This window comes from Sycon ciliatum, chromosome 6 (assembly GCF_964019385.1).
Source record: "Sycon ciliatum chromosome 6, ocSycCili1.1, whole genome shotgun sequence".
Lineage (NCBI taxonomy): Eukaryota > Metazoa > Porifera > Calcarea > Leucosolenida > Sycettidae > Sycon > Sycon ciliatum.
Window position 1 is genome coordinate 19,213,174 of NC_088648.1, and position 11,801 is coordinate 19,224,974.

Consider the following 11,801-nt stretch of genomic DNA (forward strand, 5'->3'; position numbering starts at 1 on the left):
ACGCATGACCCTTATTATAATATTGTGCCAAGATTCACAAACAGATGTTATCCACATTCTCCCAAAGGGCAGCGTGTGCATTCAGGAAACCGTACTTAACTCATGCTTTCTCAGTTGAAACAAATATCCATTATTGACCTCAATCAAATCTATTTCACACACTGCACAAGTGATAACACAAAGACCATAATGAAAAGCTGGTACCTTATGTAAGTGATGAAGGCTGAGAATGTACTGTTGATTGCGAATACTTGTGTGCTTTGTATGGCCTCTGATACATGTATATAATAATTGGTTTTCAAGATTCAATGGTCATGAACAAACCAATCGTCACCGGAAGTATGAGTGCTCAACAAGACTGTCATGACATATTTGGAGACTATACAATGGACACAAACCATACAGTATCAGGTGGTCCGTTGTGAGGAGAGTAACATCATTATCTAACATCTCGAGTAGCTGCAATCTGTATCTGGGCGAGAGGCTAGATATTGCCTAGGCCGACAAGACACGCTCCATCAACAGAAGGTCTCAGCTAGTTGCCAAGACTCGTCAGGAAAACATGTTTTACCTTCGTAACTTTGTCAACAGGATCACGTGACTCAAGCTTTATAGTCATGCTGCTGGTTTGTATTTGTGTGTGTGTGTGTGTGAGAGAGAGAGAGAGAAAGAGGTGGGGGGGGGGCGTGACAGAGAAAGTGTGGGTTCGTGTATGTGGGTGTTTGCTAGTGGGTGGGTGATGGGTGTGAGAGTGACAGAATGAGTATTGTGCGTGTGCCTGTGCGTGTGCGTGTGTGTGTTTGAGAGAGAATATGTGTGTGTGTGTGTGTGTGTTCCAGCTAACTGGCTTGACCGGTTGAATGTTTTCACTGCCACCTTAGTAGATTTTATGGTCTATTTATTTAAAATATTTGAAGTGTACATACCTGTTAACCATGGACTACTTCTGCCTAGATTTACTGTTGAGTAATCCATGGTGCTAGTGAAACTTTTATCAGATCCTCTTGAATTCAATCACCCACACTAGTAGCGAGTATGACTCTTTTAGGATATCTACTGTTTTCTTCGACGAAAACATCGTGCAAATCTATAGCCGGTGTAGGGTGTGTATAAATAACTGTCTTTGCCATCCTATTCCGATGTACTCCATGTGGTGTAAACCAGTATTTGTCGAGTTCATTAGCAATTTTGAAGAAGTCAATTTTTATGGTTATAATGTACATAATGAGCCCAATGTTTTACATAGCAAAGGGCTCTGTTCACCAAACTGAAGAAATTAGCCAATGCCATGAGCATGAAAATATGGAGAAAGCGGTAAGAAAAAGGCTCGTGCGAACATGGACATGTAGGAAGGGAAAAAACCTTGTAGAACAACATGTGCATCCAAATGTGTATCATTCTGTTGCCACCGCCAGTGTGGCATATTGTTCTTAACTAAAATGGGTAGTAATATTGACTGGGAGGGCCGCGCAAGTACGAGATGCATGAATGTTTCAATGAATGTTCATACTCTGGAAAGAAGAGATCCTCTGCAGACACCAGGACAAATGACGAATCAGCGATTGCCTGAAGCTTGGAGTGTTCCAATACAGAATTTGTGCTGCAATACGCATGCAAATGTAGGAGAGCCATATGGCAACATGTTGTCATTCAATGTTAGTACAGAAGACCAGATACTCATCCATTCCTCTCTTCATAGTTATTAGTGTCTTAGTACCAAGAATGCGTGTCTAGGCTTTTCTTGCTTTGCGTCTAAAGCTGAAGCTTTTTAAAGTAAAACACCTAAACAAAGATGCGCTTGAACGTATATGGTGCTGCTGCGTAGATCTAGGGATGTGAGCGCAAATAGACCAAAGGTGGAGAATACTAACTAAAAAAACTAAAAATTACAGGCCTATTTACAACGCATACAGTTTTTCGTGTTGTTGAAGATCTGTCAGGTGCATGATCACACAACATAATTTAGAGGCGACCCTCTTGTTGATCACGTATGTTATCAACTAAGAGTGGGTCTCTGATGTCGTCTATCAAGTTGGCCAAAGCTGATTCGTCCAGGTGTGATTCGTTTCTCTCCCGTCCACGTCCCCTCTGCCAATGCTGCCAGATGCGGCGAACGGAGAGGATCCTGAATCTTCCGTAGCCTCCCTCCTTGGCTAGGCATTGTCGGTAGAAGAGTGCTGCCAGCACCAACGCAGTGGGCGTAAAGAAGAGTGCCCCACTGACCCGTAGCACATAGCTTTCGGTCATGTGCGACGCGTACATGACACTGTAGAGTACTGCGATACAGATGGAAATGCAGAGCATGAATGACTCCCATGTGTTGTAGCCAACACCTGCTAAATCACCCTTCCGAAGAGGCCTGAACAAGGGAGCAGAAAGACCACACAAACTGTAATTATAAAGTCATGCAGCAGGAAGATGATAAAATCCGCTTTGTCTTGTCTTTGTCAAAGTCTAGCACATCTACATAATTGCACGCAGACACTTGTTTGGTTGCGACAAGGAATGACAAGCGCCATTTGTCCATGAACCCAAGAACAGCCATAACAGGATCAATCGTCCACTCCACACTCGCGGAGGGTACAGAATCTATTTCCCTGTCAGTGCACCCAGCTAGCAACGAGACAGAGACCCATGGTCGAGTAATCTGATCGGATCTCATCTTCGCTACCGTTCTTCACTATATAATCATTATGGTTTAAGGCTGTGAAAAATATTCATTACTTTGTGGGGAAGTTGGAAATGGGAAACGGTCTGAAGAAAACCTTGACTCGAACCAGGGACCCTCGCTTATGACCAGCGATTCCCTACCACTAAGCCATGGTGTATTTGACACCCAAGCAGCAACACGGATCAAAAAAGAAAGAAAAAAAAGAAAGAAATGAACGTACCGAACTGTGCTATGCACCATCAGAAGTAGCAGAAGGAATCCAGATGTCACCAAGAGTCTGGAAACCGCGCTCGAAAACGGTAGTGATCCAAGCAGGCCAATGGCAATACGCCTCAACAGGTTCACAGCTGACCACCAGCGGCACTCATCAGTGTACATGCAGCACGCCTCGTCCACGAAACCCTTCAACATGATATGACCATGTGTTCGTCGAATGAGTAATACCAACGGCGGTGGGAGGATAACTATGGCCAGGATTGCGCCCGCTGCCAGGACATAGCCTAGATGAGGTGACACATAGCAGTCTACGGAACCATCCATGGCAAGCACCAGCCTGTCGTTGATTTTCACACACCAGAACACACTGAGAGCTGTGAAGGTGAGCATAAAGTAGCTGTAGACCAGAACAAACCACATGACCCGCACTAGTTTCATGTGGCTCTGAAGTCTTGCCAATCGAGTTCCAAGGTAGTTGTACGATCGTGCAATGCGTATAGCCAGGAAGATGAGAAGAAGTGTGATTGGTTGGATGAGGATTAGAGTGCTGACTTGAAGTCGATTTAGGTCCTCTTTGAGACAGACGTGTCCGAGTCCGAAAGTCAACACGGTGTAGATGCTGCTGTGAAAGAATGTAACTTTGTTCGGGATGATATACCAAGACGCCTGAATAACAACCAAAAGAAGCAGAAATCATGGCAGGCTCTAGTTTCAACATACATGTAGTACGAGTTCCTTCCGAACACAGCACATCACTGATACCTTACTTCATAACTTTCTTGACGTTTGATCTTCCGATCTATTCTAGTGATCATGTGTACCTTTCTTCTGATTGGTACTTTGTTACAGACTATGAAAACAAATTCCACTTGCATTCGTTAATCTTTGACCTGTGGTTTACTATTTGAAACCAAGAATGAGATTTAAAGTTGCTTCATCGAACAAAATGCTGTCTGGTGCCTTCAATCAGGCTTCATGCGCATGGTTTCTCTGATAAAAAAATCCTGATTCAAAGGAAGTTGCGCCAACTGATATGCATGTACATGAAAATATCCTTTCATTATGTGATATGTATTTCAAAAACGGATAATAACCAATACTACCTGCACAAAGAACAGCCAGCTATCCAGAACTGGTGAAAGGCCAACATTGAAGTAGAAGAGCAGAATGGATGTCAGGACTGTCATTACCACCATGGTTATGACGTATACCCATAGTGGAATAGATGACGTCATTGGGCAATCAACGCATTTCTGTACAACGACACGGAAGAGGCAAGTAAAATCAATCATGTAATACCGTCGCCAAAACAAACCCGGCCAATGCTGCACATGCAGTATTGGCCGGATTAGTTCCGCGACTATTTTTAGAAGTCCAAGAGGAAGGCTTGCGCAAACATGCTAAGTGTGTGTCGCTCAGGGTTACCAAATAAAAAATATAAATATTAGGGGTGAAACAATTATACCGAATACTCGAGTACTCGCTCGGTTTTTTCAAACAAAATCGTACTCGGAAAAAATCAGAGTACTCGTTTATACTTGGCACATGCATTTACCACAGAAATCTGCAGTTTCAAAGCAGCAGTGGTCAGATATTGATGTGCAGTCTGTGTGGTGAACCAAGTTCACGAGTAGAGGGAGCCCAAATGACCCACCACCAAAGTAGGCCTCGACCAAATATGCTTGCGCATATTTCACCGCATTTTGTGAGATAGTTCATATAATATGGCATATTGAGCGACAAAGGGAATATTGTAATGGGGCCAGCATATAATTCAAATATTATGAAGAAAATGAGGACAAAACATTCATATCATGGACAAAATGCGTTCAGAAATGCCTTTTATGGATGAATTTGCAATGGCTGAGGCGTTTGCTACATTCCCGCATGGATGAACACTATCACTACGGTTGCTGCGGACACACCCCAGCCATACTATTCCGCATGTGTTTTGATTTGCACTATAAGCATGATAGCCGTGAAGCCAATGAATATTCCAAGGTTGTAATTTACCTGAAATGATCTACACTTTCTGCTTATGACGAGCATATTTTGGCATATTTTGGCATATTTTTTTGCATATCTTGCTAAGCCCTTGGCATATTATGGACGCTTTCCCTGATATGCGACGGGCATAATGTGCTCTTTGTTTAGCATATTTGGTCGAGGCCTACACCAAAGGAAACCCACTATACCCGAATGACATGACTTCAACTCGGTTCAATCAAGGCTGTATCATGTGATTTTATGGCCCTTGGTGTGCAATTTTAGGAGATAAAGAATTCTCGAATGCTTCAACATTCGATCGGAGGAAATCAGAGTATTCGAACTCTGGATTTCGGTTAAAACTTTCACCCCTAACAAAAAAACAACACACCAGACTGAGAGCTGAACCAGAATGCATCATTGTCACCTGAATATTCTGTAGGCCATGTTACTATTCTTACCGCTAATGCTAGCTTCAGTCTTGTACCGGCTCTGCATTCTCCACACAAGATACCCGCGGCATTGCCAACACATGCTGGCGTTCCCGATCCATTGTAGAACCACGCACTACTCTTGCAAAGTCCATTCGTGCACTGTGCAATACCGAACGGGTAATCGACGAATGATGCATACGCCTGCGTCTCTTTGAATGTGCTATTCGAAATGTTGCTCTCCGTTTCAAACACCACATCTACAGCAGTAGATTTCCAATCAAGAGGTTCCTTTTCTGAGTCATGATGGCTATTGGTCGCAACATTACCGGCCCAATAACCCGGTTTCATGTGCAAATAACGACCCTTGCTGTACTTCTTTATCCCTATAGAGTTCATATAGTAGCACACTTTGGTCAGTGGAGTCAGTGGCTTGTAGGGTATGGTGACCTGATGCACAATATAAATAATTCAAGGAAATAGAATTACAATGGTTTGATGCAAAATACTCTCCTCGATCGCTCTGAGCCGACAGGTTGCTAACCTCGGTAGCCATTTCACACACAAACAATTCCAAACAACAAATTGGTTACGGGTTTTGATCCTACGACAAGTACATGTACAACTTCGTCGGTGTGGGATCTGATGACTCTGTCCTCAGAGTCACATGGGCCAACCATTTTCTATATGCCAGGAATAAAAATACAACACAAAGCGAATGAATGATTTACCCAATAGCTAGTGGACTACGTCAAAATCAGAAAGGAAATAGATGGCGATCACGCCTAGAACCACGCCAAATACACAACCACATTCATACTTGAAAACATAAACTTGGAGCCTAACATATTAAATCTATTATTTCTGTCCAATGCCTTACCGCTACATGAGGGCCGTAGAAGCCTCCAAAACAAGGTCGCAACTCAAATGGCACATCCAAGTAGAATCCATCTTTAGACTTCTTTTCTTTGGCAGTATCATCCAACACCCTGAAACGGAAGAATCCTCGCGCTCCTGGTTCTCCGCCAAGGGCTATGCCGGTGAGAGGCGAGCTGGACATGAAGTACATCTCTTCCAGGTGCTCATACAGACCTCTATCGCTATGTCTTGTTCCATAGCGTAGCATATAAACATCATCCTGACTGTTAATCTACAACGTTTGGCAGTACATAAAGAAAAAGACAATTCATGAATATCCTCAATCTGTCTCCAACATATCAACGGCCCTTCATTCCATGTCAAACGACAATGCTCTACATAATGTCATAGTGCATTGCAAACTCTATTTAGAGACAAAACGGCGAACGATTTCAACGTTAATCGAGCCAACTTCTAATTCGATAGGTATAATGTGTCTCTTTTGGAGCGCTCGTGTGATGATGGAAGGGCAGCTGCAGAAAGGGTCAAAAGACACACTGTGATAGTGACAGACACAAGCAACTGTAGAATCTATATCGCTAATACCTATACTTTATGCTGTCATAATCACCCACAGTGGGCTCCTGGGGAGGTTAGGAGGCCATAATTATCTGGCTTGTCAAAGCGTCCACCTAGATAGAGCACTAGATACTCTTCGCGTGTTGTTCTGCCATCGTTCACATCAGAAGAAAGGTTCCACGTGGAGCCTTCAAATCATTATAAGAGTTAGGTTCACGAACTCACATAATGCTAGCACTCGTACGCACTCGCACACTCGTATGCACTCACAGACTCGTACTCACCTTTACAGACTCGTACTCACCTTTACTCTCATACTCACCTTTACACTCTCGTACTCACCTTTGTTCCCTTTTCTAACCTTTTCTTCCGTTGGCCTGGGTAGCTGGATTCGCGCTCTCGTACATTCATTTCCATAGCTACCCAGGCCCTTGATAAGCTCTGATTTGGACATTTTCTCGCTCTCTTTCCAACGAATCTCGATTTGAGACTAAGAGATATTGACCTTCGTCCTTTTGTAACCGTGGCTGTTCGCGTGTGTGATCCGGTGATTCTAACATAAGTAAAGGGTTTGTCCATTGTCTGTTACAAAACACCCCCCCCCCCCCAGCACCACTCTTTTCACAGCTGAAGAAAAGAAACCGTCACACCACTTGAAATTCGGGATTTCATTAAACAATTAATCCTGCCAAACTAAAACTTACCTTGACTTTTATTAGAGAACTTGTCGTAGACAGGAAGTTATCATAGGTGCGAATATTGACAGTAATAAGCTCTCCTGGCGCTGGGTATAAAGTAATACGTGAGAGAACCCGCCCAGAACCCTTTCCCGTAGAGGAGCTCCAACGAATGCCGCTAAAATGTGACCACGGAACCAATATAAGTGATCCGGAAATGATAACGTTGCTGAGGTCCCTCACATTGTTGCCGCTCATTCGCTCAGCAAGGAGTTGAAGTGCGCTGTCGGATTGTCCTGCAGACAATCTAAAAAGCAAAGGGTGTAGAAACGTGGATAGATTCCGTGCGGTGTGAAAGGACTTCTGTAGTAAGCTGTAAAGTCTTTGTTGGAACGACTTCGATTTATTTTACGTATTGGATAACTTCCGATGGTGTGTACTATTGCGTGTTTGCTCGAGAGATATTTTAGGGTGGGCTTAGTATGGATGAGAATGTTCCACCGGAACTGCACTTTGTTTGTGAGATTCAATATTCGATTCCCATAAAACGTAATTACCTTTTCATTATGTAAGTTTCCTGTAACATTTTCATACTACACTGATTTCTAGTGTAGAGCCAGGTATTACCGAGATGCTTGTAGCACTCCGTACTTGATTGTCCCAGCAGAATCCAGGCGGTGCTGAGGTTTAACATTTTGCCGAGCGCATTGTTCGGGTTAGTTACGGCAAAAATAGAGGAGTTACTAACAGCGCACTGGTGCCATTGATCCATGCTTGTATCGTCATTGTTCAGTTGATTTGTATCAACAAAAGTGGCACCGAATGTTGCACAAGACCCATTACTTCTTGAGCCCCTCTGGTAGCTCTTGGTAGCGGGTTGATTTTCGAGGAGAACAATCGGATCGGCTTGTATGTAGCATTTTTTACGGACGCTCAGCTGGAGAGGCATAAGCAACACACAAACATAGGTAGTCAAAACAGTTCTTGATGGTTTAAACAAATATCTACCGTAGCTATTGCCTTCAAACTGAGATTCTGCTTAGTGCGTCTTCACAGAAATTGAACCAGACTGCAAACATCAAGACGAGCGGGTCAGAAATTATCGTCATTTTTGTAAAGAATAACCCCTTGAAGGTTGAAGATGTGTGTAATTAATCGTCTCTCTCTCTTTTATCTTTTCTGTCTCATTCGTAAATGTACTTTTTAGTTAACCGTGTTTGTTTACCACCCTTCATCTCATTCTCACTATTGACAGTACGGTGAACCAGCAAATTTTGTATCAATAACAACAGTAACAATAAGAACCATGCAGCTCATTTCATACCACAACCTCTCCATAGCGTCTGTAGGTATTCTAGCCTTTGTCTTACCGAGGGGCTGTGCATCTTCGGATCCAGTGAGCATCGTCCGATATCCCTGTACTGCTTACGAATACTGGCTCCGACAGTAGGCCACCCATAGGACACATTTCGCCTCAGAAAGTGCTGTAGATTCGCCTGTAGACACATTTTTATGGAGAACAAAGCTGGAAAAACGAACCGAAAATATACACCTGTCATTGGCACTGGCCATGACATTCTGTTGAGTGTAGGCTTGTAAGGGAGTTTTCTCCTGCAAACGTTTCTACTTTAGGCGTAGATGTGCTCTTCGCAATGCAATGCTCCATTCTTTCTCAGTTTCACGCCTTGCTCAATACATTGCGCCTATATTTTTCAGTAAAAGCAACTGTGATCCTATTCAGTCTCACCTTCTCTTACGAGCTTTTTTGTACATGTACGTAAAACAGCTGTCAAGGTAAAAGTTATTATCAGTACCCGTAACCCCTCGGTGTTGGAATTTCTGTTTTATGTAGTGGATACTGAGGGTAGCAGCTAGTCGGCTGAAGAGCGCATGAGGAAGAGTAGAGGACAATTGTACATAAAGTATGGAATCACCGCACAGTATCGCTCGCCACTTCATAGTTATCAAAGTGCTTCTAAAGCGTCGTGAGCACTTAAGTTCTTGCATTTTCAGCTCATACATGAACAATATACTTACCGGATTAACCTTTACAATGCTCAGGCCACTTTCTTGCACAAATGTGCCAATATCCACAACAGTTGCTAGAATGCCGAAGAGATTGAGTATACCATTTTGAGAAACTACCGGAGCGCTAATGAAAGACTTGCCTCTGCATAATATATAGGAAAAAGAGATGCAATATGCACCGTTTAGATATTTTATCGTGTAAATTGTACCAAATTTAAGGATCATTTCTTTCAAAAATAAATATGGATTTTCTCTCCCTTAATTTACACGCAGCCATGCAAACATCTCTGGACATAGTCGGATTTAACAGCAAGGTTATTTGGAATTAATAATCTCTCTTCGCTCTTCGTCGGGCCACGATCGTGACAAAGCGATAATACTAATGATTCGATACAAGAAGTGACTGCCAGCCACTAATAAAACCTGATCGTTTCGTGTTTCAAACCATTGAAGCATGAGAAACGAACGTTCTGTAAAATATATTGATGCTTTTTCTAGCCTAGAGCGAAGACTTCAGTAACAGTGATGTTGCTGCTCTTCAGTTGGTCAAGAGGGGCAACGTTGTGGTGTGGTGGTTGATAAGAATCTTCACATGGTGTTTGATTATGTCAATTAATGTGGTTAATGGACGCCCGCATAATTTGTCCATGTTCTAAGTGTGAGTCTAATTCCTATTGCGTGGTGGGCTTGGCCCCGGGTTATCTCTCTCTTTGTCTCTCTCTATTGCTACCAACAATACAAATAGAATGTTGATGTTATTTTCAGTAGGTTCGTAAAACAGTAGTGGCATATTTTTCTTGTGACCAGACGAGACCAAACGACGCTTGCAGAAACCAGCACGAACACTGCACCAGTGACACTCCACAACAGCTACTTCTGAAGTAGAAGTTGCTATTTACAAGCTCTGTTTCTTTCTAAATAATTATGATGACGGGTACTCATCAGAGGAGATGCAGGATATTGAATGAAATGGGTCAAGATATTAGCGCAATGCTTGTACACTCAACAAACTATCATGTGTGACAAATAAACATAATAATAATAATAAAAATATGCTTTTATTCCACGATGGCGTGACGCTAATATGGACAATTGATAAGTGTGATAGAACTGATACTAGCCAGAAACAGCTAAATGGAAATTACCCGGGGAGGCAAGTAGCAATGGATGGTGAAAAACAAGCAGGGGCAATAACGTTAGCAGGGGTGATCGAGATAGTTGAATAGACGTTCGAGATATCAGAAACCTGGGGAATGCGCGGAACAGGTCTTGATCAAAAGAAGACTGGATGCATTGTTTTGGAAAGAATTTCTACGATGTTGGGTTGTGATGTCGATAGGGAGTGAGTTGTAGACCGTAAGGGCTCTGTTGATGGGGGGAATCTCCGTGCCTGTTTGTGTGTGCGTGTCCGATGGAGTAGGTTCTTGTCTGTCGAAGGGTGTATGGTTGGTGTTGACCTTGTCCTGCAATATATGGTTGTTGCAGGTGTGGTGAGGCTCGGGGTTTGGTGTTGGATGGCCCATGCTTCTAGGACTTGTTCAAAAAGGAGTCATGAGTTAAGTGTGGGAAGCTTTGCGTGATGGAGGAGGGAACTGTGGGGAACTGGTGCAAAGACGGGAATCTGAAGGCAGATGCTATAGCACGGCGTTGAATTCTCTCCAGTGTGTCCCGCTGTTCCTGTGTGTTGTTAGAGAGGGCAAGGCTGCCATATTCGAGAACGGGTCGGATGTAGGTCGTGTATAGAGGGGCAACGGTGTGGTGTGGTGGTTGATAAGAATCTTCACATGGTGATTAAAAATAGGCTGGAAGGGCTCATTGTGCCACGTGTCTTGTGGAGTTGGTATAGTAGTGTTTTGGCTTTGTTGGCGGTTTCTATGATGTATTGGGTCTATTGCATAGCCTCTTGGACTGCGACACCAAGATGCCTATGTTGGTGGACCTGCTGCGCCAGAGTCGAGTGGAGCGTGATGTGGATGGTGTGTTGGGATTGGAAGGAAAGGACGACGGTTTTCGTGGTGTTGACGAGGAGCTGCAAATCCATCAACCATCGTCCTGCTGCGTCCACGGCACGTTGGAGGAATGCAGCTGAAAAATCCCTCGTGTATTGCGTCCCGATCTGCCGTGATCTGCCGCATCTGCCGCTAGGGTTTACCGGGTGTTAGCGGCCGCCGTGAGTTCCCTTCGGGAACAGACACGATAATTTACTTACTTTATTTTTTTATTGCGTCCCGATGAGCGGCGTGTCTTCGGCGAACTGGCTGCATTTGGTGTGCGAGATTTTACATGCTGGGGGGGAGGTCGATTGCGTACACCAGGAAAAGAAGAGGCCCCAGGATAAAGCCTTGGGGTACTCCA

At 43.6% G+C, this 11,801-nt stretch overlaps 1 protein-coding gene and 1 long non-coding RNA gene across 3 annotated transcripts; both read right to left on the reverse strand.

Annotated features, from left to right (window-relative positions):
• Positions 1-1,184: 1,184 nt before the first annotated feature.
• LOC135819564 (uncharacterized) lies at positions 1,185-7,299 on the reverse strand. The gene is made up of 5 exons (XM_065332792.1): positions 6,185-7,299; positions 5,335-5,754; positions 3,991-4,140; positions 2,892-3,553; positions 1,185-2,359 (listed from the first exon to the last, which is right to left on the reverse strand). The coding sequence occupies exons 1-5, from the start codon at positions 6,428-6,430 to the stop codon at positions 1,963-1,965; spliced, it is 1,875 nt and encodes a 624-aa protein (XP_065188864.1). The 5' UTR covers positions 6,431-7,299; the 3' UTR covers positions 1,185-1,962.
• Positions 7,300-7,507: 208 nt separating this feature from the next.
• Positions 7,508-9,582, reverse strand: LOC135818885 (uncharacterized). Of its 2 annotated transcripts, XR_010553803.1 has the most exons (4): positions 9,456-9,582; positions 8,789-8,914; positions 7,976-8,355; positions 7,508-7,725 (listed from the first exon to the last, which is right to left on the reverse strand). It is a non-coding gene; the product is annotated as an uncharacterized LOC135818885 (long non-coding RNA). The 2 variants fall into 2 exon arrangements; XR_010553802.1 differs by having other exon boundaries at positions 7,508-8,355.
• Between the last annotated feature and the right edge of the window lie 2,219 nt (positions 9,583-11,801).

Coding starts and splice junctions, on each gene's coding strand:
- LOC135819564 (XM_065332792.1), bottom strand. CDS start 6,430: ATGCTACGCTATGGAACAAGACATAGCGATAGAGGTCTGTATGAGCAC. Junction 4,141..5,334: donor GACTGAAGCTAGCATTAGCG/GTAAGAATAGTA, acceptor GTCGTTGTACAG/AAATGCGTTGATTGCCCAAT. Junction 2,360..2,891: donor ATGGTGCATAGCACAGTTCG/GTACGTTCATTT, acceptor TCCCTTGTTCAG/GCCTCTTCGGAAGGGTGATT.